The sequence below is a fragment of the Pecten maximus genome, chromosome 9, assembly GCF_902652985.1.
Source record: "Pecten maximus chromosome 9, xPecMax1.1, whole genome shotgun sequence".
In the NCBI taxonomy this organism is placed as follows: domain Eukaryota; kingdom Metazoa; phylum Mollusca; class Bivalvia; order Pectinida; family Pectinidae; genus Pecten; species Pecten maximus.
Genome location: NC_047023.1, coordinates 40,054,907 through 40,078,444, shown reverse-complemented (window position 1 = coordinate 40,078,444; position 23,538 = coordinate 40,054,907). Strand labels below are relative to the sequence as shown.

Below are 23,538 nucleotides of genomic sequence, written 5' to 3'. Positions count from 1 at the left end.
GTTTTGAGGTACAAGTGTCATATATAACAAAACAATCTTTTGAAGTGTGTCAATATAACAAACAATTCTTTTTGTAAGTACCAGTGTCATATATAACACAACAATCTTTGTGAAGTACAAGTGTCATATATAACAAAACAATGCTTTTGAAGGTACAAGTGTCATATGATAACCAAAACAATCTTGGTTGAAGTTCAAGTGTCATATATAACAAAACAATCTTTTTGACGGTACAATGTGTCATATATAACAAAACATTTTTTGAAGTACACGTGTCCATCATGTGGGTGAACAAAACAATCTTTTTTGAAGTACAAGTGTCCATATATAACAAACAATCTTTTTGAAGTACAAGTGCCATATATAACAAAACATCTTTTTGAAGTACAGTGTCATATATAACAAAACATCCTTTTTGAAGGACAACGTGCATATATAACAAAACATTCCTTTTTGAAGTACAAGTGCCATATATAACAAAACATCTTTTTGAAGTACAAGTGTCATATATAACAAAACATCTTTTTGAGGTACAAGTGTCATATATAACAAAACATCTTTTGAAGTACAAGTGTCATATATAACAAAACATCCTTTTTGAAGTACAAGCGCCATATATAACAAAACATTCTTTTTGAGGTACAAGTGTCATATATAACAAAACAATCTTTTTTGAGGTACAAGTGTCATATATAACAAAACAATCTTTTTGAGGTACAAGTGTCATATATAACAAAACAATATTTTTGAGGTACAAGCGCCATATATAACAAAACAATCTTTTTGAAGTACAAGTGTCATATATAACAAAACAATCTTTTTGAAGTACAAGTGTCATATATAACAAAACAATCTTTTTGAGGTACAAGTGTCATATATAACAAAACAATATTTTTGAGGTACAAGCGCCATATATAACAAAACAATCTTTTTGAGGTACAAGTGTCATATATAACAAAACAATCTTTTTGAGGTACAAGTGTCATATATAACAAAACATTCTTTTTGAGGTACAAGCGCCATATATAACAAAACAATTTTTTTGAAGTACAAGTGTCATACATAACAAAACAATCTTTTTGAAGTACAAGTGTCATATATAACAAAACATTCTTTTTGAAGTACAAGCGCCATATATAACAAAACATTCTTTTTGAAGTACAGGTGTCATATATAACAAAACATTCTTTTTGAAGTACAAGCGCCATATATAACAAAACATTCTTTTTGAGGTACAAGTGTCATATATAATAAAACAATCTTTTTTGAGGTACAAGTGTCATATATAACAAAACAATCTTTTTGAAGTACAAGCGCCATATATAACAAAACAATCTTTTTGAGGTACAAGTGTCATATATAACAAAACATTCTGTTTGAGGTACACGTGCCATATATAACAAAACATCCTTTTTGAAGTACAAGCGCCATATATAACAAAACATTCTTTTTGAGGTAGAAGTGTCATATATAACAAAACAATCTTTTTGAGGTACAAGTGTCATATATAACAAAACATCCTTTTTGAAGTACAAGTGCCATACATAACAAAACAATCTTTTTGAAGTACAAGTGTCATATATAACAAAACAATCTTTTTGAGGTACAAGTGTCATATATAACAAAACATTCTTTTTGAAGTACAAGTGTCATATATAACAAAACAATTTTTTTGAAGTACAAGTGTCATACATAACAAAACAATCTTTTTGAAGTACAAGCGCCATATATAACAAAACAATTTTTTTGAAGTTCAAGTGTCATACATAACAAAACAATCTTTTTGAAGTACAAGTGTCATATATAACAAAACATTCTTTTTGAAGTACACGTGCCATATATAACAAAACATCCTTTTTGAAGTACACGTGCCATATATAACAAAACATCCTTTTTGAAGTACAAGTGCCATATATAACAAAACAATCTTTTTGAAGTACAAGCGCCATATATAACAAAACATTCTTTTTGAGGTACAAGTGTCATATATAATAAAACAATCTTTTTTGAGGTACAAGTGTCATATATAACAAAACAATCTTTTTGAGGTACAAGTGTCATATATAACAAAACAATATTTTTGAGGTACAAGCGCCATATATAACAAAACAATCTTTTCGAGGTACAAGTGTCATATATAACAAAACATCCTTTGTGAAGTACAAGTGTCATATATAACAAAACATTCTTTTTGAGGTACAAGTGTCATATATAACAAAACATCCGTTGTGAAGTACAAGTGTCATATATAACAAAACATTCTTTTTGGGGTACAAGTGTCATATATAACAAAACATTCTTTTTGAAGTACAAGTGTCATATATAACAAAACAATCTTTTTGAAGTACAAGCGCCATATATAACAAAACAATCTTTTTGAGGTACAAGTGCCATATATAACAAAACATTCTTTTTGAAGTACAAGTGTCATATATAACAAAACATTCTTTTTGAAGTACAAGTGTCATATATAACAAAACATCCTTTGTGAAGTACAAATGTCATATATAACAAAACAATTTTTTTGAGGTACAAGCGCCATATATAACAAAACAATCTTTTTGAGGTACAAGTGTCATATATAACAAAACAATCTTTTTGAGGTACAAGTGTCATATATAACAAAACAATCTTTTTGAGGTACAAGCGCCTTATATAACAAAACAATCTTTTTGAAGTACAAGCGTCATATATAACAAAACAATCTTTTTGAAGTACAAGTGTCATATATAACAAAACAATATTTTTTGAGGTAAAAGTGTCATATATAACAAAACATTCTTTTTGAAGTACACGTGCCATATATAACAAAACATCCTTTTTGAAGTACAAGTGTCATATATAACAAAACATTCTTTTTTGAAGTACAAGTGTCATATATAACAAAACATTCTTTTTGAGGTACAAGTGTCATATATAACAAAACATTCTTTTTGAAGTACAAGTGTCATATATAACAAAACATTCTTTTTGAAGTACAAGTGTCATATATAACAAAACATTCTTTTTTGAAGTACAAGTGTCATATATAACAAAACAATCTTTTTGAAGTACAAGTGTCATATATAACAAAACATTCTTTTTGAGGTACAAGTGTCATATATAACAAAACATTCTTTTTGATGTACAAGTGCTATATATAACAAAACATTCTTTTTGAAGTACAAGTGTCATATATAACAAAACATTCTTTTTGAAGTACAAGTGTCATATATAACAAAACAATTTTTTTGAAGTACAGGTGTCATACATAACAAAACAATCTTTTTGAAGTACAAGTGTCATATATAACAAAACATTCTTTTTGAAGTACAAGCGCCATATATAACAAAACATTCTTTTTGAAGTACAAGTGTCATATATAACAAAACAATCTTTTTGAAGCACAAGTGTCATATATAACAAAACAATCTTTTTGAGGTACAAGTGTCATATATAACAAAACAATCTTTTTGAGGTACATGTGTCATATATAACAAAACAATCTTTTTGGAGTACACGTGCCATATATAACAAAACATCCTTTTTGAAGTACACGTGCCATATATAACAAAACATCCTTTTTGAAGTACAAGTGTCATATATAACAAAACATCCTTTTTGAAGTACACGTGCCATATATAACAAAACATCCTTTTTGAAGTACAAGTGCCATATATAACAAAACAATCTTTTTGAAGTACAAGTGTCATATATAACAAAACATTCTTTTTGAAGTACACGTGCCATGTATATCAAAACATCCTTTTTGAAGTACAAGCGCCATATATAACAAAACATTCTTTTTGAGGTACAAGTGTCATATATAACAAAACAATCTTTTTTGAGGTACAAGTGTCATATATAACAAAACAATCTTTTTGAGGTACAAGTGTCATATATAACAAAACAATATTTTTGAGGTACAAGCGCCATATATAACAAAACAATCTTTTTGAAGTACAAGTGTCATATATAACAAAACAATCTTTTTGAAGTACAAGTGTCATATATAACAAAACAATCTTTTTGAGGTACAAGTGTCATATATAACAAAACAATATTTTTGAGGTACAAGCGCCATATATAACAAAACAATCTTTTTGAGGTACAAGTGTCATATATAACAAAACAATCTTTTTGAGGTACAAGTGTCATATATAACAAAACATTCTTTTTTGAGGTACAAGCGCCATATATAACAAAACATTTTTTTTGAAGTACAAGTGTCATACATAACAAAACAATCTTTTTGAAGTACAAGTGTCATATATAACAAAACATTATTTTTGAAGTACAAGCGCCATATATAACAAAACATTCTTTTTGAAGTACAAGTGTCATATATAACAAAACATTCTTTTTGAAGTACAAGCGCCATATATAACAAAACATTCTTTTTGAGGTACAAGTGTCATATATAACAAAACATCCTTTTTGATGTACAAGTGTCATATATAACAAAACAATCTTTTTGAGGTACAAGTGTCATATATAACAAAACAATCTTTTTGAAGTACACGTGTCATATATAACAAAACATCCTTTTTGAAGTACACGTGCCATATATAACAAAACATCCTTTTTGAAGTACAAGTGCCATATATAACAAAACAATCTTTTTGAAGTACAAGTGTCATATATAACAAAACATTCTTTTTGAAGTACACGTGCCATGTATAACAAAACAATCTTTTTGAGGTACAAGTGTCATATATAACAAAACAATCTTTTTGAGGTACAAGTGTCATATATAACAAAACAATCTTTTTGAGGTACATGTGTCATATATAACAAAACATTCTTTTTGAAGTACAAGTGTCATATATAACAAAACAATCTTTTTGAGGTACAAGTGTCATATATAACAAAACATTCTGTTTGAGGTACACGTCCCATATATATCAAAACATCCTTTTTGAAGTACAAGCGCCATATATAACAAAACATTCTTTTTGAGGTACAAGTGTCATATATAACAAAACATTCTTTTTTGAGGTACAAGTGTCATATATATAGCAAAACAATCTTTTTGAGGTACAAGTGTCATATATAACAAAACAATATTTTTGAGGTACAAGCGCCATATATAACAAAACAATCTTTTTGAAGTACAAGTGTCATATATAACAAAACAATCTTTTTGAAGTACAAGTGTCATATATAACAAAACAATCTTTTTGAGGTACAAGTGTCATATATAACAAAACAATATTTTTGAGGTACAAGCGCCATATATAACAAAACAATCTTTTTGAGGTACAAGTGTCATATATAACAAAACAATCTTTTTGAGGTACAAGTGTCATATATAACAAAACATTCTTTTTTTGAGGTACAAGTGTCATATATAACAAAACAATCTTTTTGAAGTACAAGTGTCATATATAGCAAAACATTCTTTTTGGGGTACAAGTGTCATAAATAACAAAACATTATTTTTGAAGTACAAGTGTCATATATAACAAAACATTCTTTTTGAGGTACAAGTGTCATATATAACAAAACATTATTTTTGAAGTACAAGTGTCATATATAACAAAACATTCTTTTTGAGGTACAAGTGTCATATATAACAAAACAATCTTTTTGAGGTACAAGTGTCATATATAACAAAACATTATTTTTGAGTACAAGCGCCATATATAACAAAACAATCTTTTTGAGGTACAAGTGTCATATATAACGAAACATGATTTTTGAAGTACAAGTGTCATATATAACAAAACATCCTTTTTGAGGTACACGTGCCATATATAACAAAACATCCTTTTAGAAGTACAAGCACCATATATAACAAAACAATCTTTTTGAAGTACAAGTGCCATATATAACAAAACAATCTTTTTGAAGTACAAGTGTCATATATAACAAAACATTCTTTTTGAAGTACACGTGCCATATATAACAAAACAATCTTTTTGATGTACAAGTGTCATATATAACAAAACATTCTTTTTGAAGTACAAGTGTCATATATAACAAAACAATCTTTTGGGGTACAAGTGCCATATATAACAAAACATTCTTTTTGAAGTAAAAGCGCCATATATAACAAAACATTCTTTTTGAAGTACAAGTGTCATATATAACAAAACAATCTTTTTGAAGTACAAGTGTCATATATAACAAAACAATCTTTTTGAAGTACAAGTGTCATATATAACAAAACAATCTTTTTGAAGTACACGTGCCATATAAAACAAAACAATCTTTTTGAAGTACAAGTGCCATATATAACAAAACAATCTTTTTGAAGTACAAGTGTCATATATAACAAAACATTCTTTTTGAAGTACAATTGTCATATATAACAAAACAAACTTTTTGAAGTACAAGTGTCATATATAACAAAACATTCTTTTTTGAGTACAAGTGTCATATATAACAAAACAATCTTTTTGAGGTACAAGTGTCATATATAACAAAACATTATTTTTGAAGTACAAGTGTCATATATAACAAAACATTCTTTTTGGAGTACAAACGCCATATATAACAAAACATTCTTTTTGAAGTACAAGTGTCATATATAACAAAACATTCTTTTTGAGGTACAAGTGTCATATATAACAAAACATTCTTTTTGAGGTGCAAGTGTCATATATAACAAAACATTCTTTTTGGAGTACACGCGCCATTTGCAATTTGGAATAAGACGATTCTAACTATTAAACAGAAAACTTAAAAAAAAGAAAAAAATAAGAAAAAAAAAAGAAAAGAAAAAAAAACAACAAAAACACAAACCCAGAGAATGCCAACATTTTGAGAAACCATAGTCTTCCAATTCAAAGTAAAATACCAACGGCATGGAAGACTTTACAGATAGAAACAGAAGTTAGGTCTTTTCTCTGGTAAATCAAGATCCGATCCGATGCAGACGTCGTATACTCCGTCGATCTAGGTCCGATCCAGTATACGCATCTTCTACACTGTAAATGTAGGCCCTATCTACATGTAATACAGGCATCTTCTATCCTCTAAATCTAGGTCGGATCAAATACAGGCGTCTTCTACTCTTTAAATCTAGGTCGGATCCAATACATGCGTCTTCTACCCTGTAAATCTATATGATATTCCGTTAGGGCCAAATGTCCAATGGCGAACGATCGAAAATACGATGGCGAAGGTGCGATGGAACTTCGCCCCTTCGCCATCGTGTTTTCGCTCCTTCGCCCTCTTATTTTCGCCCCTTCGCTCCATCGTCATCGTGTTCTTCACAAATTTCCAGTATCGCTCCTTCGACCTAAACGCGAAGGAGCGAAAACACGATAGTGAAGGAGGAGCGAGGGAGCGAAAATACGATCGCAATACGATAGAACTTCGCTCCTTCGCCATCGCATTTTCGCTCGTTCGCTTCTTCGCTCCTTTGCCATCGTGTTTTCGCTCCTTCGCTCCTTCGCGTTTAGGTCGAAGGAGCGAAGGAGCCATATTGGAAAGTTGGCCCTTACGGAACACCATAAATCTAGGCCCGATCCAATATCGGCGTCTTCTACTCGGTCAATCTACGTCTGATCCAATACAGGCGGTTTCTGCGGCTATTTGGTGTTGGCGTGTCGTTGCCCTGGCTTGTTCTCAAACCGCGCCAAAGCGGGATTTAAGTGTTAAAATGTCGCGGTTTTTGAAACTGCGACAAGGCATCAACACGAGATTTCACCACGCCAACACGCCAACACGCCAAAGCACCAACACGCCAACACGACAGGGCCGTAATCAGTCACCATATACCGGATGGATTCTTGAATCAATGTTAAATACCGCTGGATCGTTCCGCAGACTTTTCGTTCCATCTTCCTTATGTACTGTCTTCTTTCATGCTATTGCTCATTTCTTTGACTGTCCAAATAAAACACTACAGCTGTCATACAAAATTCACTAAGGAATAGCGATATCATCCTTTTCCTTATCTTACATGTACATGTATAAGGTGTTTCTTTGGTTATTTGTATTTTTCATCACTTACTTTACATTTCCTGTCTGCGATAAACGATATCTTCTGTTTGGTATCTGTATTGACATTATCATTACCATTGACAATTTTTGAAGATATCTGTTCATGTATTCGTTTTGACTTTGTCGCATGATCAAAATAAATTCTACAACTTTAAGTTCAAATCTTTAGGTATGAAAATATTGTCACTGGGAAACATCTAGAAGGAAGAGACAGCTGTGTGTTGTCTATAACATTACTGACTAGTCTTTGAAGGAAGATACAGCTATATGGTGTCCCTGACAGCACTGACGAGTCTTAGAAGGACAAAGCAGGAAGATGATGTACCTAACATTACTGATGAGTGATACATCTACAAGGACCAAACTTATATGGTGCCCCTTACTTCACTGACGTGTCCTTGAAGGACCTAACAGTTGTATGATGCCCCTTACATCACTGACGTGTCCTTGAAGGACCTAACAGTTGTATGGTGTCCCTTACATCACTGAGTGTCCTTGAAGGACCTAACAGTTGTATGGTGTCCCTTACATCACTGACGTGTCCTTGAAGGACCCAACAGTTGAATGGTGTCCCTTACTTCACTTATGTGTCCTTGCAGGACCTAACAGTTGTATGGTGTCCCTTACTTCACTGACGTACCCTTGAAGGACCTAACAGTTGTAGTATGTCCCTTACTACACTGACGTACCCTTGAAGGACCAAACATATATGGTGCCCCTTACATCACTGACGTGCCCTTGAAGGACCTAACAGTTTCATGGTGTCCCTTACTTCACTTATGTGTCCTTGCAGGACCTAACAGTTGTATGGTGTCCCTTACTTCACTGACGTATCCTTGAAGGACCTAACAGCTTGGTGATGCAGTTTCATCTCATGTTTTGGCAAATACATATGTGGTTATCTAGTATCAATCATCATACTAAAAGTGAACGGTACTATTCATTTTTTTTTTCTTTTGTAAACATATTTCATTGTGTCATCAATAAAATACATGTACTGAAAAATAACCAACGTCAGGTACCGGATATTCCGGACACATACATGTATAACATTGTATTGATTGCCGACAGCCGGTGTATAAATCTATAGCTACATGAAACATTTAATTTATAACGGACAATAACAATCAGATTAAAAAATGTATATTAACAAATAAAATAAAACAAAAATTTTCGATTTGCATTTAAAAGGTTGTTTTTCATATGGATGACATGTATGTCTTTCGGTATGACGTTAGTAAAATGTTTCCCCTACACATAACTTAATAAACAATAATGGGCAAATGTGCTTGCTCTCGGATTCTATGATCAATAGTTTGCAACGTAAATCATAATATCGTAATAAATATCAAAATTGTATTTTCTCGTGAATTATAGGATCGTATCTTTTCATCATTTATCAGCTTTATTATCACAGGGGACAGCCAAGTAAATTAGGCTACGATAATTTGATTTCTAACATTTAATTCGTGCACGGTACATCTTTATAGCGAACAATAAATCAATTCTTTTGAAAGTTTTGTTATAATGTAAAATCTGTCAAAATGATTTAGCAGAAACGATATATAAAAATACATCGGCAATCCGTCGCATTGTTTCGTGTCGGTAATAAAGAAATATGGAGCCACTACACCTTTAAGAGCCAGTGAAGCTTAAAACGTCAACCAGTTGACGTATTTTGTATTCTGCTGTGATTATTTTTCGCGATATATAAACGTGCAGAGAATATACATTAATAAATATTAACATCGAAACATGGACACAAAGGCAGGAAGAATTCCTGGAATCTTTTTAGTTATTCTTGATTAGGTTTTCACTTAATCTATGTCGCCAGACAATGATGAAATGAGGCAATGAAATGCCAAATGCAAAGATATATCTTAACCACGGTAAATTATTTACTGTAAAATGAAATAATTTATCGTAGAATATAGGAAATAGAGACAAACTCAATAATTCGTGGTAAAATGAAATAAATAACGGAATAAAATGTGATTGATTTACAAATGTATAACCACGCACTGTTATACATAAAACAGACGTAATAATTCATAATGAAATGAAATCAATAACAGAAAGAATGTATATATAGTCGTACAATGTTATACATAAAACAGACGTAATAATTCATAATGAAATGAAATCAATAACAGAAAGAATGTATATATAGTCGTACAATGTTATAAATGAAGACAGTGTAATGAAATATTGTGAAAAGTAATAAAACAAAAAATACTGTGGTTACAATGTGCCTTACAAGCAGTTGTTTTTGTCCTCCATCTAAATCTAGTATATAGTACATAAAAGTTATTTTGGTGTTCATAGGTTTTTGTTTATTTATCTATTCGTTTCGTTTGACTTTTCTTTTTTTCTTCTAATTAATTTTTGTTTGATTTTTGTTTGTTTGGTTTTGTTGTTTTGTTTTGTTTTTGTTATTTTTGTTTGTTTGTTTGTTTGTTTGTGTTTTTTTGTATATTTTGAAATTGTTGCTTGCTTGTTTGGGATTTTTCGATATACATATACACACATATATATATATATACATATGTTTTTGTTCTGAGGCAGCAGACTGACTAATCAGTCATTATGTTTGTTTGGATGAAGATGTGAAAACGTCCTGTGGTTTATTGGCATTTGATGACCACGGTGCTGAAGTGAGAATACATTAACATCTAGCTGTATCATTTAGACGTATGGTTATGTAAAAATGGACCTCTAAATGTCCCAGTGGTGTCTGACGCACGTGTTTGGATGTCTGATGTCTATGAGTCGTATAATTGGATTGTATTTCGTAAATGCGTTTAAACAAAAGCAACATAGAATACCGACATTCAAACAAAACCGTAAATTTAGCTCAAAATCGACAAACAATGGAAGATCCAAATACAAATTATAACTTTGTATGGAGACGATTGATTCGGGGAACAAGACTCGATCAAGCCTTAAGTCACGGTGTTGTTCTCTGTGAACCAGTCGTAGAATTTATGGTATAGGGATTTTGAAGAAAGATAGTGTATTTCATCGATTTTGTTAACCTAAACTTCAAAAATGACTCGTCCATCAGAATAATTTATACCTTTTCAAATTGTATCCTGATATGCATGGGCCTCCTACCAAAATAAGGAATTCACTTTTCCAAGACGAGGAACAACGATACAGTACAAACCTATAGCCTATTTACGTCAGGATACAACATACACAATCATTGGATGTACATTTACCAAGTGGATCACGAATACGGACACCATGTACATTGTATGTATTTGGATTTCTGAATGATAATACATTCATGTTGGCGATTGCGATAGTGAGATTTCCCATCAGAAGTTGGCATAGCTGTTTCTTACCTTGATCTTTGTCACTAAGTGTAAGCTAGTGTTCTTCACACAAATCATGTACATGCTCAATTTTCCCTTATTGATAGTAACAGTGTAGTTTGCTTCCTACGGTGTTACCATGTTGTAGTCATTCGATGATTATAACTGTTATACATGTCAACAAATAGCGGTTTTTGTAGAATGATTTAGAGACTACGGACAGTAAAAATTGTCACGAATTTGAGACATATAATCTGTTTTGATCTGATCGAATTTTACAGATGTCGTTAGTAAAACACTGGGACTGTCTGTCTTCTAGGACACCATGCACTGTCTTTAGATTTACAGGGTGGGTGTAGCATCGTCAATGAAGTAGAAGACGCTTTCACTGTCGGAACACCTGGTTACATTCTAGTATGTTATTTTTAATTGTCTACACACCTTTAGGATGCATTTCTAAAACACTGTGTTTGATTTGTTTGAGTCACGTGATTGGGAAAGGAATCGTAATATTCAATACCGCTGGGTTTTCGATACTCATTCAGGACCTCTTTAGAAAACATCCATAGAGAAGTTCTTGATGATAGTAATAGTCAGCTGTTAATCATTTACTAATATCAAATTTCGGCTTAATTAAATGGCTTCTGTTTTAGGAAAGCAGTATTTTTCATATCATCTGGACTGTTTCCAATTGAAAACGTTCAAAGATACTAAGTGAGGACAAATAAAAGGATTAAAGGATTCTTAAAAAAAAATATCATGTCATTGTGGCATCAGGGGAAGGTGACACAGTTCGGAGGAAAATAGATTCTCTTCGAAATAGAACCTTAATTGCTTCAGGTTATTGGTGCGGAAATAGCATTTAAAACATGTGAGAGCCAGAGGCGTACATAAAGAAGTGAAAATGCGAAGAAAATCGAATCAAAAATACATATAATTTGCTGGAAAATTCTTAGGAACCTACTAAACGAATATACGGTCTTAACACTGTAATCCCACACAAGGCCCTGAATAAAACGGGTAAAGCGGAGTTAACCGGAACATTAAAGATCCCATAATTACGCCTACTGCGTAGGGGTCGGTGATGCAGTAATGGTTATGATGTTTCTTGATTACAGCAGATTTCGCCAGGTAATGTTCACAACCTTTCGAAGTCAGGATGTTCCGAATATCGATTGTCTAGCATCTAGAGACTCCTAGACTTTGGCGCTATGTCGCTGACGTGGACATTCCGCGCTAATCCTTTGGCTTTTACGACTCAGAAATAACGGCGAATGAGGCACGATTGCTTCATTTTTAAGCCTTTCCAGCCGTTTATATTGTACAAAATCACTCAGAGCTCAAATTCATGGGAGGAGATGAAAGTATATTTATTAAAATCATGATGTCAACCAGATATTTAAAGAAAGCAATGCCATCGTGCTACACGCATTTATTGTTAAGATAAACGGAGAGAGAATATTTCTCAAGATACCGGACATGACACCAATTGCCTATATGAAATCTCTTCTGCCAGGTGGAGACCACGGTCTCCGATGTATAGCACCTATAAGAAATCGAAATTTATTTTTATTTACTTAAAAACAGTCTTGTCTCCAATACACGTCTCCATTACACGTATATACATTAAACAGAGTTGTCTTTACAACCCGACTGGTAATCCCCGTGGAAAAAAAGTAGACTAAACGTAATACGTTTATACATAGGAAAGACTAATTCATACACTAATAGCAAATTAAAAACTACTTTACGTAACAGTGTCCCCTTTTTATCGATATTGAGTTAGGAATTGTTTAGTTTGTATGACGATACTCTCTGCTGTTTTCATAGTACCGGGGCCCAGGGCGGAAATCTCCTAGATAGAGGAAGAATGATATTGTTTCTTGCTTTAAGATGATGACACTGACATGTCATCACGTGCTTAGTAAGTTTATCTTACCATCATTAATCCCCATCATCATGTTGAGAACACATTTTGTTTGACTGTTATTTTAAAGTCCACATAATGACTACCAATTATGTTAGTCGTAACATTTAAAATGAGAATCGATTGTGAATAATTTACAAGCAGTTCGAGACAATTAACAGGTAATAATAATACAAAAGCCTACTTCTGCAAGTCGACTATTCTTCAATGCGTCGACCCGACAAACAAATTAGTTGCCATTGTAACGTAATTGAACTTCCTACCAGAAATATTGTCTTGGGAAATGTACGTGTTAAAAAAAAAAGCAAAACAAAAAAAATTACTGTAATCTATCTCACGTGTACGCGCAAAATCGATAAGTAATTTTTGAATAAGAATAATTTAATTTCCATGGCGTTTTGTATGGCCTTCCAGTAGCACAACTGAATTCTTAAACAACTGTTGTAAATGTACTATGGCAAGTAGATTTCTAGACAGACGCACACGGCACACACTTTTCGAGAGGAAGAATATACAATGTCATTTGTATGGTTATATAGTTATAACAAACTTTATGATTATTAATTCAATCTGAGATGAGGAAAATAAACAAAGCAATTGAAAACATAAATAAATCTTCATATCATCCTTCGGTCAATAAATCAATCAGTAAAAATAATAAATGAACAGACTCTCCCTCCTGTGTGTAACAGACTCTCCCTCCTGTGTATAACATACTCTCCCTCCTGTGTATAACATACTCTCCCTCCTGTATAACAGACTCTCCCTCCTGTGTGTAACAGACTCTCCCTCCTGTGTATAACAGACTCTCCCTCCTGTGTATAACATACTCTCCCTCCTGTATAACAAACTCTCCCTCCTGTATAACAGACTCTCCCTCCTGTGTATAATAGACTCTCCCTCCTGTATATAACATACTCTCCCTCCTGTGTATAACAGACTCTCCCTCCTGTGTATAACATACTCTCTCTCCTGTGTATAACATACTCTCCCTCCTGTGTATAACAGACTCTCCCTCCTGTGTATAACAGACTCTCCCTCCTGTGTATAACAGACTCTTCCTCCTGTGTATAACATACTCTCCCTCCTGTGTGTAACATACTCTCCCTCCTGTGTATAACAGACTCTCCCTCCTGTGTATAACAGACTCTCCCTCCTGTGTATAACATACTCTCTCTCCTGTGTATAACAGACTCTCCCTCCTGTGTATAACATACTCTCCCTCCTGTGTATAACAGACTCTCCCTCCTGTGTATAACAGACTCTCCCTCCTGTGTATAACAGACTCTCCCTCCTGTGTGTAACATACTCTCCCTCCTGTGTATAACAGACTCTCTCTCCTGTGTATAACATACTCTCCCTCCTGTATATAACAGACTCTCCCTCCTGTGTAACAGACTCTCCCTCCTGTGTGTTACATACTCTCCCTCCTGTGTATAACAGACTCTACCTCCTGTGTATAACATACTCTCCCTCCTGTGTATAACAGACTCTCCCTCCTGTGTATAACATACTCTCCCTCCTGTGTATAACAGACTCTCTCTCCTGTGTATAACAGACTCTCCCTCCTGTGTGTAACAGACTCTCCCTCCTGTGTGTTACAGACTCTCCCTCCTGTGTATAACATACTCTCCCTCCTGTGTGTAACAGACTCTCCCTCCTGTATATAACATACTCTCACTCCTGTGTGTAACAGACTCTCCCTCCTGTGTATAACATACTCTCCCTCCTGTGTATAACAGACTCTCCCTCCTGTGTGTAACATACTCTCCCTCCTGTGTATAACATACTCTCCCTCCTGTGTATAACAGACTCTCCCCCCTGTGTATAACAGACTCTCTCTCCTGTGTATAACAGACTCTCCCTCCTGTGTATAACAGACTCTCCCTCCTGTGTATAACAGACTCTCCCCCCTGTGTATAACAGACTCTCTCTCCTGTGTATAACATACTCTCCCTCCTGTGTATAACATACTCTCCCTCCTGTATATAACATACTCTCCCTCCTGTGTATAACATACTCTCCCTCCTGTATATAACAGACTCTCCCTCCTGTGTATAACATACTCTCCCTCCTGTGTATAACATACTCTTCCTCCTGTATATAACATACTCTCCCTCCTGTGTATAACAGACTCTCTCTCCTGTGTATAATAGACTCTTCCTCCTGTGTATAACATACTCTCCCTCCTGTATATAACAGACTCTCCCTCCTGTGTAACAGACTCTCCCTCCTGTGTGTAACAGACTCTCCCTCCTGTGTATAACAGACTCTCCCTCCTGTGTAAAACAGACTCTCCCTCCTGTGTGTAACATACTCTCCCTCCTGTGTATAACAGACTCTCCCTCCTGTGTATAATAGACTCTTCCTCCTGTGTATAACATACTCTCCCTCCTGTGTATAACAGACTCTCCCTCCTGTGTATAACATACTCTCCCTCCTGTGTAACAGACTCTCTCTCCTGTGTATAACAGACTCTCCCTCCTGTGTATAACATACTCTCCCTCCTGTGTATAACAGACTCTCCCTCCTGTGTATAACAGACTCTCCCCCCTGTGTATAACAGACTCTCTCTCCTGTGTATAACATACTCTCCCTCCTGTGTATAACATACTCTCCCTCCTGTATATAACAGACTCTCCCTCCTGTGTATAACATACTCTCCCTCCTGTGTATAACATACTCTTCCTCCTGTATATAACATACTCTCCCTCCTGTGTATAACATACTCTCCCTCCTGTGTGTAACAGACTCTCCCTCCTGTGTATAACAGACTCTCCCTCCTGTGTATAACATACTCTCCCTCCTATGTGTAACAGACTCTCCCTCCTGTGTGTAACATACTCTCCCTCCTGTGTATAACATACTCTCCCTCCTGTGTATAACAGACTCTCCCTCCTGTGTATAACATACTCTCCCTCCTGTGTATAACAGACTCTCCCTCCTGTGTATAACATACTCTCCCTCCTGTGTATAACATACTCTCCCTCCTGTGTATAACAGACTCTCCCTCCTGTATATAACAGACTCTCCCTCCTGTGTATAACATACTCTCCCTCCTGTGTATAACATACTCTCCCTCCTGTGTATAACAGACTCTACCTCCTGTGTAACAGACTCTCCCTCCTATGTGTAACAGACTCTCCCTCCAGTGTGTAACAGACTCTCCCCCCTGTGTATAACAGACTCTCCCTCCTGTGTATAACAGACTCTCCCTCCTGTGTATAACATACTCTCCCTCCTGTGTGTAACAGACTCTCCCTCCTGTATATAACAGACTCTCCCTCCTGTGTATAACATACTCTCCCTCCTGTGTATAACAGACTCTCCCTCCTGTGTATAACAGACTCTCCCTCCTGTATATAACAGACTCTCCCTCCTGTGTGTAACAGACTCTCCCTCCTGTATATAACAGACTCTCCCTCCTGTGTATAACAGACTCTCCCTCCTGTGTGTAACAGACTCTCCCTCCTGTATATAACAGACTCTCCCTCCTGTATATAACATACTCTCCCTCCTGTGTGTAACAGACTCTTCCTCCTGTGTGTAACAGACTCTCCCTCCTGTGTATAACAGACTCTCCCTCCTGTGTGTAACAGACTCTCCCTCCTGTGTATAACATACTCTCCCTCCTGTGTATAACAGACTCTCCCTCCTGTGTATAACATACTCTCCCTCCTGTGTATAACATACTCTCCCTCCTGTGTATAACATACTCTCCCTCCTGTATATAACATACTCTCCCTCCTGTGTATAACATACTCTCCTTCCTGTGTATAACAAACTCTCCCTCCTGTATATAACATACTCTCCCTCCTGTGTGTAACAGACTCTCCCTCCTGTGTGTAACGGACTCTCCCTCCTGTGTGTAACAGACTCTCCCTCCTGGGTGTAACAGACTCTCCCTCCTGTGTGTAACATACTCTCCCTCCTGTGTGGAACATACTCTCCCTCCTGTGTATAACATACTCTCCCTCCTGTGTATAACAGACTCTCCCTCCTGTGTGTAACAGACTCTCCCTTCTGTGTGTAACAGACTCTCCCTCCTGTATATAATAGACTCTCCCTCCTGTGTATAACAGACTCTCCCTCCTGTGTATAACAGACTCTCCCTCCTGTATATAACATACTATCCCTCCTGTGTATAACAGACTCTCCCTCCTATGTATAACAGACTCTCCCTCCTGTGTATAACAGACTCTCCCTCCTGTGTATAACAGACTCTCCCTCCTGTGTATAACATACTCTCCCTCCTGTGTATAACATACTCTCCCTCCTGTGTGTAACAGACTCTCCCTCCTGTGTATAACATACTCTCCCTCCTGTGTATAACACACTCTCCATCCTGTGTATAACAGACTCTCCCTCCTGTGTATAATAGACTCTCCCTCCTGTGTATAACATACTCTCCCTCCTGTGTATAACAGACTCTCCCTCCTGTGTATAACAGACTCTCCCTCCTGTGTATAACACACTCTCCCTCCTGTGTATAACACACTCTCCATCCTGTGTATAACATACTCTCCCTCCTGTGTATAATAGACTCTCCCTCCTGTGTATAACATACTCTCCCTCCTGTGTATAACATACTCTCCCTCCTGTGTATAACAAACTCTCCCTCCTGTATAACAGACTCTCCCTCCTGTGTGTAACATACTCTCCCTCCTGTGTATAACATACTCTCCCTCCTGTGTGTAACATACTCTCCCTCCTGTGTATAACATACTCTCCCTCCTGTGTGTAACAGACTCACCCGCCTGTGTATAATAAACTCTCCCTCCTGTGTATAACAGGCTCTCCCTCCTGTATAACATACTCTCCCTCGTGTGTATAACATACTCTCCCTCCTGTGTATAACACACTCTCTCTCCTGTATATAACAGACTCTCCCTCCTGTATATAACAGACTCTCTCTCCAGTGTGTAACAGACTCTCCCTCCTGTGTGTAACATACTCTCCCTCCTGTGTATAACAGACTCTCCCTCCTGTGTGTAACATACTCTCCCTCCTGTGTGTAACATACTCTCCCTCCTGTGTGTAACAGACTCTCCCTCCTGTGTATAACACACTCTCCCTCCTGTGTGTAACAGACTCTCTCTCCAATGTGTAACATACTCTCCCTCCTGTGTATAACAGACTCTCCCTCCTGTGTGTAACATACATGTACTCTCCCTCCTGTGTGTAACAGACTCTCCCTCCTGTGTATAACACACTCTCCCTCCTGTGTGTAACATACTCTCCCTCCTGTGTATAACATACTCTCCCTCCTGTGTATAACAGACTCTCCCTCCTGTGTATAACAGACTCTCCCTCCTGTATATAACAGACTCTCCCTCCTGTGTGTAACAGACTCTCCCTCCTGTATAACAGACTCTCCCTCCTGTGTATAACAGACTCTCCCTCCTGTGTGTAACATACTCGCCCTCCTGTGTATAACATACTATCCCTCCTATGTGTAACAGACTCTCCCTCCTGTGTATAACATACTCTCCCTCCTGTGTATAACAGACTCTCCCTCCTGTGTATAACATACTCTCCCTCCTGTGTATAACACACTCTCCCTCCTGTATATAACATACTCTCCCTCCTGTATATAACAGACTCTCTCTCCTGTGTGTAACAGACTCTCCCTCCTGTGTATAACATACTCTCTCTCCTGTGTATAACAGACTCTCCCTCCTGTGTATAACATACTCTCTCTCCTGTGTATAACATACTCTCCCTCCTGTGTGTAACATACTCTCCCTCCTGTGTATAACAGACTCTCCCTCCTGTGTATAACATACTCTCCCTCCTGTGTGTAACAGACTCTCCCTCCTGTGTATAACATACTCTCCCTCCTGTGTGTAACAGACTCACCCTCCTGTGTATAATAGACTCTCCCTCCTGTGTATAACAGACTCTCCCTCCTGTGTATAACATACTCTCCCTCCTGTGTATAACATACACTCCCTCCTGTGTATAACAGACTCTCCCTCCTGTGTGTAACATACTCTCCCTCCTGTATATAACATACTCTCCCTCCTGTATATAACAGACTCTCCCTCCTGTGTATAACAGACTCTCCCTCCTGTATATAACATACTCTCCCTCCTGTATATAACATACTCTCCCTCCTGTGTATAACATACTCTCCCTCCTGTATATAACATACTCTCCCTCCTGTATATAACATACTCTCCCTCCAGTGTGTAACAGACTCTCCCTCCTGTGTATAACATACTCTCCCTCCAGTGTGTAACAGACTCTCCCTCCTGTGTGTAACAGCTCTCCCTCCTGTGTGTAACAGACTCTCCCTCCTGTGTGTAACAGACTCTCCCTCCTGTATATAACATACTCTCCCTCCAGTGTGTAACAGACTCTCCCTCCTGTGTGTAACAGCTCTCCCTCCAGTGTGTAACAGACTCTCCCTCCAGTGTGTAACAGACTCTCCCTCCTGTGTGTAACAGCTCTCCCTCCTGTGTATAACAGACTCTCCCTCCTGTGTATAACATACTCTCCCTCCTGTGTATAACACACTCTCCCTCCTGTATATAACAGACTCTCCCTCCTGTGTATAACATACTCTCCCTCCTGTGTATAACATACTCTCCCTCCTGTGTATAACATACTCTCCCTCCTGTATATAACAGACTCTCCCTCCTGTGTATAACATACTCTCCCTCCTGTGTATAACAGACTCTCCCTCCTGTGTATAACATACTCTCCCTCCTGTGTATAACACACTCTCCCTCCTGTATATAACAGACTCTCCCTCCTGTGTATAACATACTCTCCCTCCTATGTATAACATACTCTCCCTCCTGTGTATAACAGACTCTCTCTCCAGTGTGTAACAGACTCTCCCTCCTGTGTATAACATACTCTCCCTCCTGTGTGTAACAGACTATCCCTCCTGTATAACATACTCTCCCTCCTGTATATAACATACTCTCCCTCCTGTGTATAACACACTCTCCCTCCTGTGTAACAGACTCTCCCTCCTGTGTGTTACACATCGTTACGCGCCTCTGTTTCGTGCGCTGACCTCCATTCAATATCAGTTAATCATATCTGACTGTCGAGGTTACGTGTCCCCTGCAGTGAAGCGAGCGGAATATTGTATCTTGATCCTCGATCGGCAGGCGAGCATGACTAGAGGCGCGTGTTGGCCATCGAAAATATATCGCCATGACTCTGGCCAATGATTCAATTCAAGCTTTATAATGCAGTATGGCGTTTATTGAGAAATCCTATGTTTATTTGTGGCTATTTTAAGTAGTTGTGTTCCCGGATTCCACATGACTCTACTTCCTGAAAACGCTTAACTCTCGGTCTCATGTGAGTGTTTGAGTCAAAGTCAGTCAAACGTTATATGGACCTATTCCCAAGTGTGCCTCAAAATCTTTCTAATATTCGATTTTTTTCTTGTTCTCGTTTGATGGTTGCTACGTTGTATCATTTTAATTAACAGCAAATTAGCTACGTTATGTAGAACACCCCTATAATATATACCAACGAACTGCTTGCACAGTTATTTTGCCAAAATGTAAAACAGTTTGGGTTATTTGCCAATATCTTGGACTATATTGCATTAAGGTGAAGGTGTGTATTACTTACTAATTAACAAGTTACATCATAACAGGTAAATATGGCGTTACCTATTAGACCGTGTACAGTCGGTAAAGTCTCGGCCTTACACGCTGTGCTCGCTGATCTCACTCATTATCTTCGTGTCTGCCGAGAGGTGAGTTCATTGAAGGAAGATAGCACTTCTATGAGTTGTGAAGTTCATATATTGACATTGCACAGTCAGTGGAAATTGATTTTTCCTTTTCATGTGCAACTGTAGTTTGAAAGGGAAATAATATAGTCTATTATATATTTTATATGTCGAAATGTAAAAATCAATGCAATTTTTACATATTTTGAATAATTTCGTGAATTTGGTGCCAAAACGTCTACCTGTAAGTTCGAATCCACGAAAATATATACGGTAGCGAGATGACTACAAATGTTGTTACGTGTAAATAGTACGAGATACAACTCTAGTAGAACGGATGGTTGAGGTCTAATTGCCGCCATACTTCAAAGCCACACCACGTGTAGCGGAACATACAGCACTGATCAGCTTTTGTCTTTTCTTTCAACAAAACGCTGCAGAGACTTCAAACAAAGCTTCTGAACAACACAGTCTCGTGGTCTCGTGTGTTCACATGCACTGAAGGAGTGAAGGATTATTTGGGGCAAATAATTTTCGTTTTCTCTTATTCGAAGGTTAACAGTGTTATTGGATCTTGTTATTTTTTCTTTTATAGGATTGGGTTACGGACAAAATGTTGGCTAAACATCTCTGACTCTTCCAATTGAATGACCGGAATTAACTGGATCAACAGCAGAACGGCATCAGTGCCCAATCAGTATAATGCGGAAGTGACGTAGGCAACGAGGCCGGTGTGGACATAATGAAACACACAAAACGGCAGGTGGCATTGTTTATTGTCGTGTGTTTTCTGGCTGCAAAGTCAGGTAAGTTGGATATTTATAATTTACATTGCCCAGTTTGTCTGAATGATCCGTAAGGGACCATCGTCCTGTTTGATTTTATATTCAGGACATTTTTATTTTCTAAATGCCAATTTCTCTTAATTAAGACCAATGTTCATATCAGTGTTAATCTAGTATTGTTTAGTTAGACTTATATCACCACGTGCCAACTTGTTGTTTATCGTAATTTCGGAAGAGAGTCTAGTAGGTTGCTGATACTCAATAAAATGTTTAAATGAAGGAAGAGTAATAAAGGGTAATATTTCATTTCAGTAAAAAAAAGCGCATTGTGATAACATCAGACAATCATGTATACTTGTATTCCTACTATTTTTATCAAATTTAACATACTTATGGTAACCATAACGATTTCTGGAAAAGAAAGTTTTGTCCTCAACTCCATAAAGATTATCACCAGCCCAACGTCGCCTGTGAGCAAATTGTGGATTATGGGCATCATGGAATGTTTTAGATTTTTTTTTAATTTCAACTAGATTATTAATATTAGGCACTAACGACAGCTTTATTTCCGAAACAAACTGCTGTAGAATTTCCCACAGATAACTAATAATTTACAAAGATTTGTTTCTCTTAGCTTTATTAAAAATCTAATGATTTATTGGTTTTCTACGCCAAACTGAATTCAAGTTTATTTCATTGTAAAGACAATATCTAGTAAGCAGAAAAGAGGCAGACCAAATAGATATGATAGTATTATGTCGGTCATGGCTGGACATCGCGTAATAATCACTTTGTCTCCTCCCTGACACGCGTGTTTGGTCGCCATGGTCACCAGATCACGACTCCATTTGAATCACTGTTTGTCATGCCATGCCAAATGTGTGCTGAGCGTGATCGTGAGCTGTCATTTTGAGGTCCTACCGGATAGGTTTGTGTCCGTGAGCATTGGTGTGTCATGTTTCTGTGTGGAATTCATGACAGACCATAAAATATTAGATATCATGTTTTCATACCCTAGACAAAGGGGCGATTGCCGATAGTTCTGTTAATTTTGGATCCCCACGTCCTCCTTTTGGCAAGAAACCCAGTTCTGTTGTAGTAACTCTACCTGGACAAAGAATTACCGTTTGAAAGCATACAATATATAAACAGATGATATTTAGAAAATTTAGTGTAAAAAAACAAAAAAAAACAAAAAAAACCAGAACCAAACCAAGTGATTTGTGTCTGCAATATTCATCAAATATGAGCCTTTGGTGAGGCCATTATGGTGTTATGTCAACCTGGTGTAGAATCCAATATCGACAAAAGGCGAAACTTTGCAACATGGTAAATTGAATTATAGTTATCTTGAAAACCCGGAATTTTCATTGGGGCATTGTGACATCACAATGATTATGATGACATCACAATGATTATGACATCACAATGATTATGACATCAAATGCAATGTGGACTCTGTGGTTCTAGCATACGAATTATCCGGTCAATATCTTAATATACTAACCTCCTCGTGACTGTGTTTTAGCCAATGAGAATTGAAGAAAATAAGACTATATTTAATACATATATATCTATATTTTACGTAATAAAATTTCGTGAAGCATTTGATTCAGCCCAATGACAACATCATTTCGTGTTTCACTCGATATTTTATGCCTAGTGCTTAATTCATAAAAGGGAAATAGAAAATAAAGCATTCACAACTAACGGAGAAATATTCTATAAATCATACTTGAGAAAAATGTAGAAACATTAAATAAATACTTCGAGTGAGACGTGACATACGTCGTGTTTATATTGATGTCCGATTTTATTGGTCGTGAAGAAACATAGATCTCGTGTACGTTATAAAATGGTACTTGTGCTTTAAAA

General features: G+C 36.4%; 1 protein-coding gene across 1 annotated transcript in view; it reads left to right on the top strand.

The window, feature by feature from the left end:
- Positions 1-23,538, top strand: part of LOC117334631 (neuronal acetylcholine receptor subunit alpha-10-like) — a 63,663-nt gene that overhangs the window by 15,001 nt on the left and 25,124 nt on the right. Inside the window, 1 exon segment of the mRNA XM_033894348.1 lies at positions 21,474-21,684. Within this exon segment, the coding sequence (XP_033750239.1) occupies positions 21,621-21,684 (64 nt within the window). The 5' untranslated portion in view covers positions 21,474-21,620.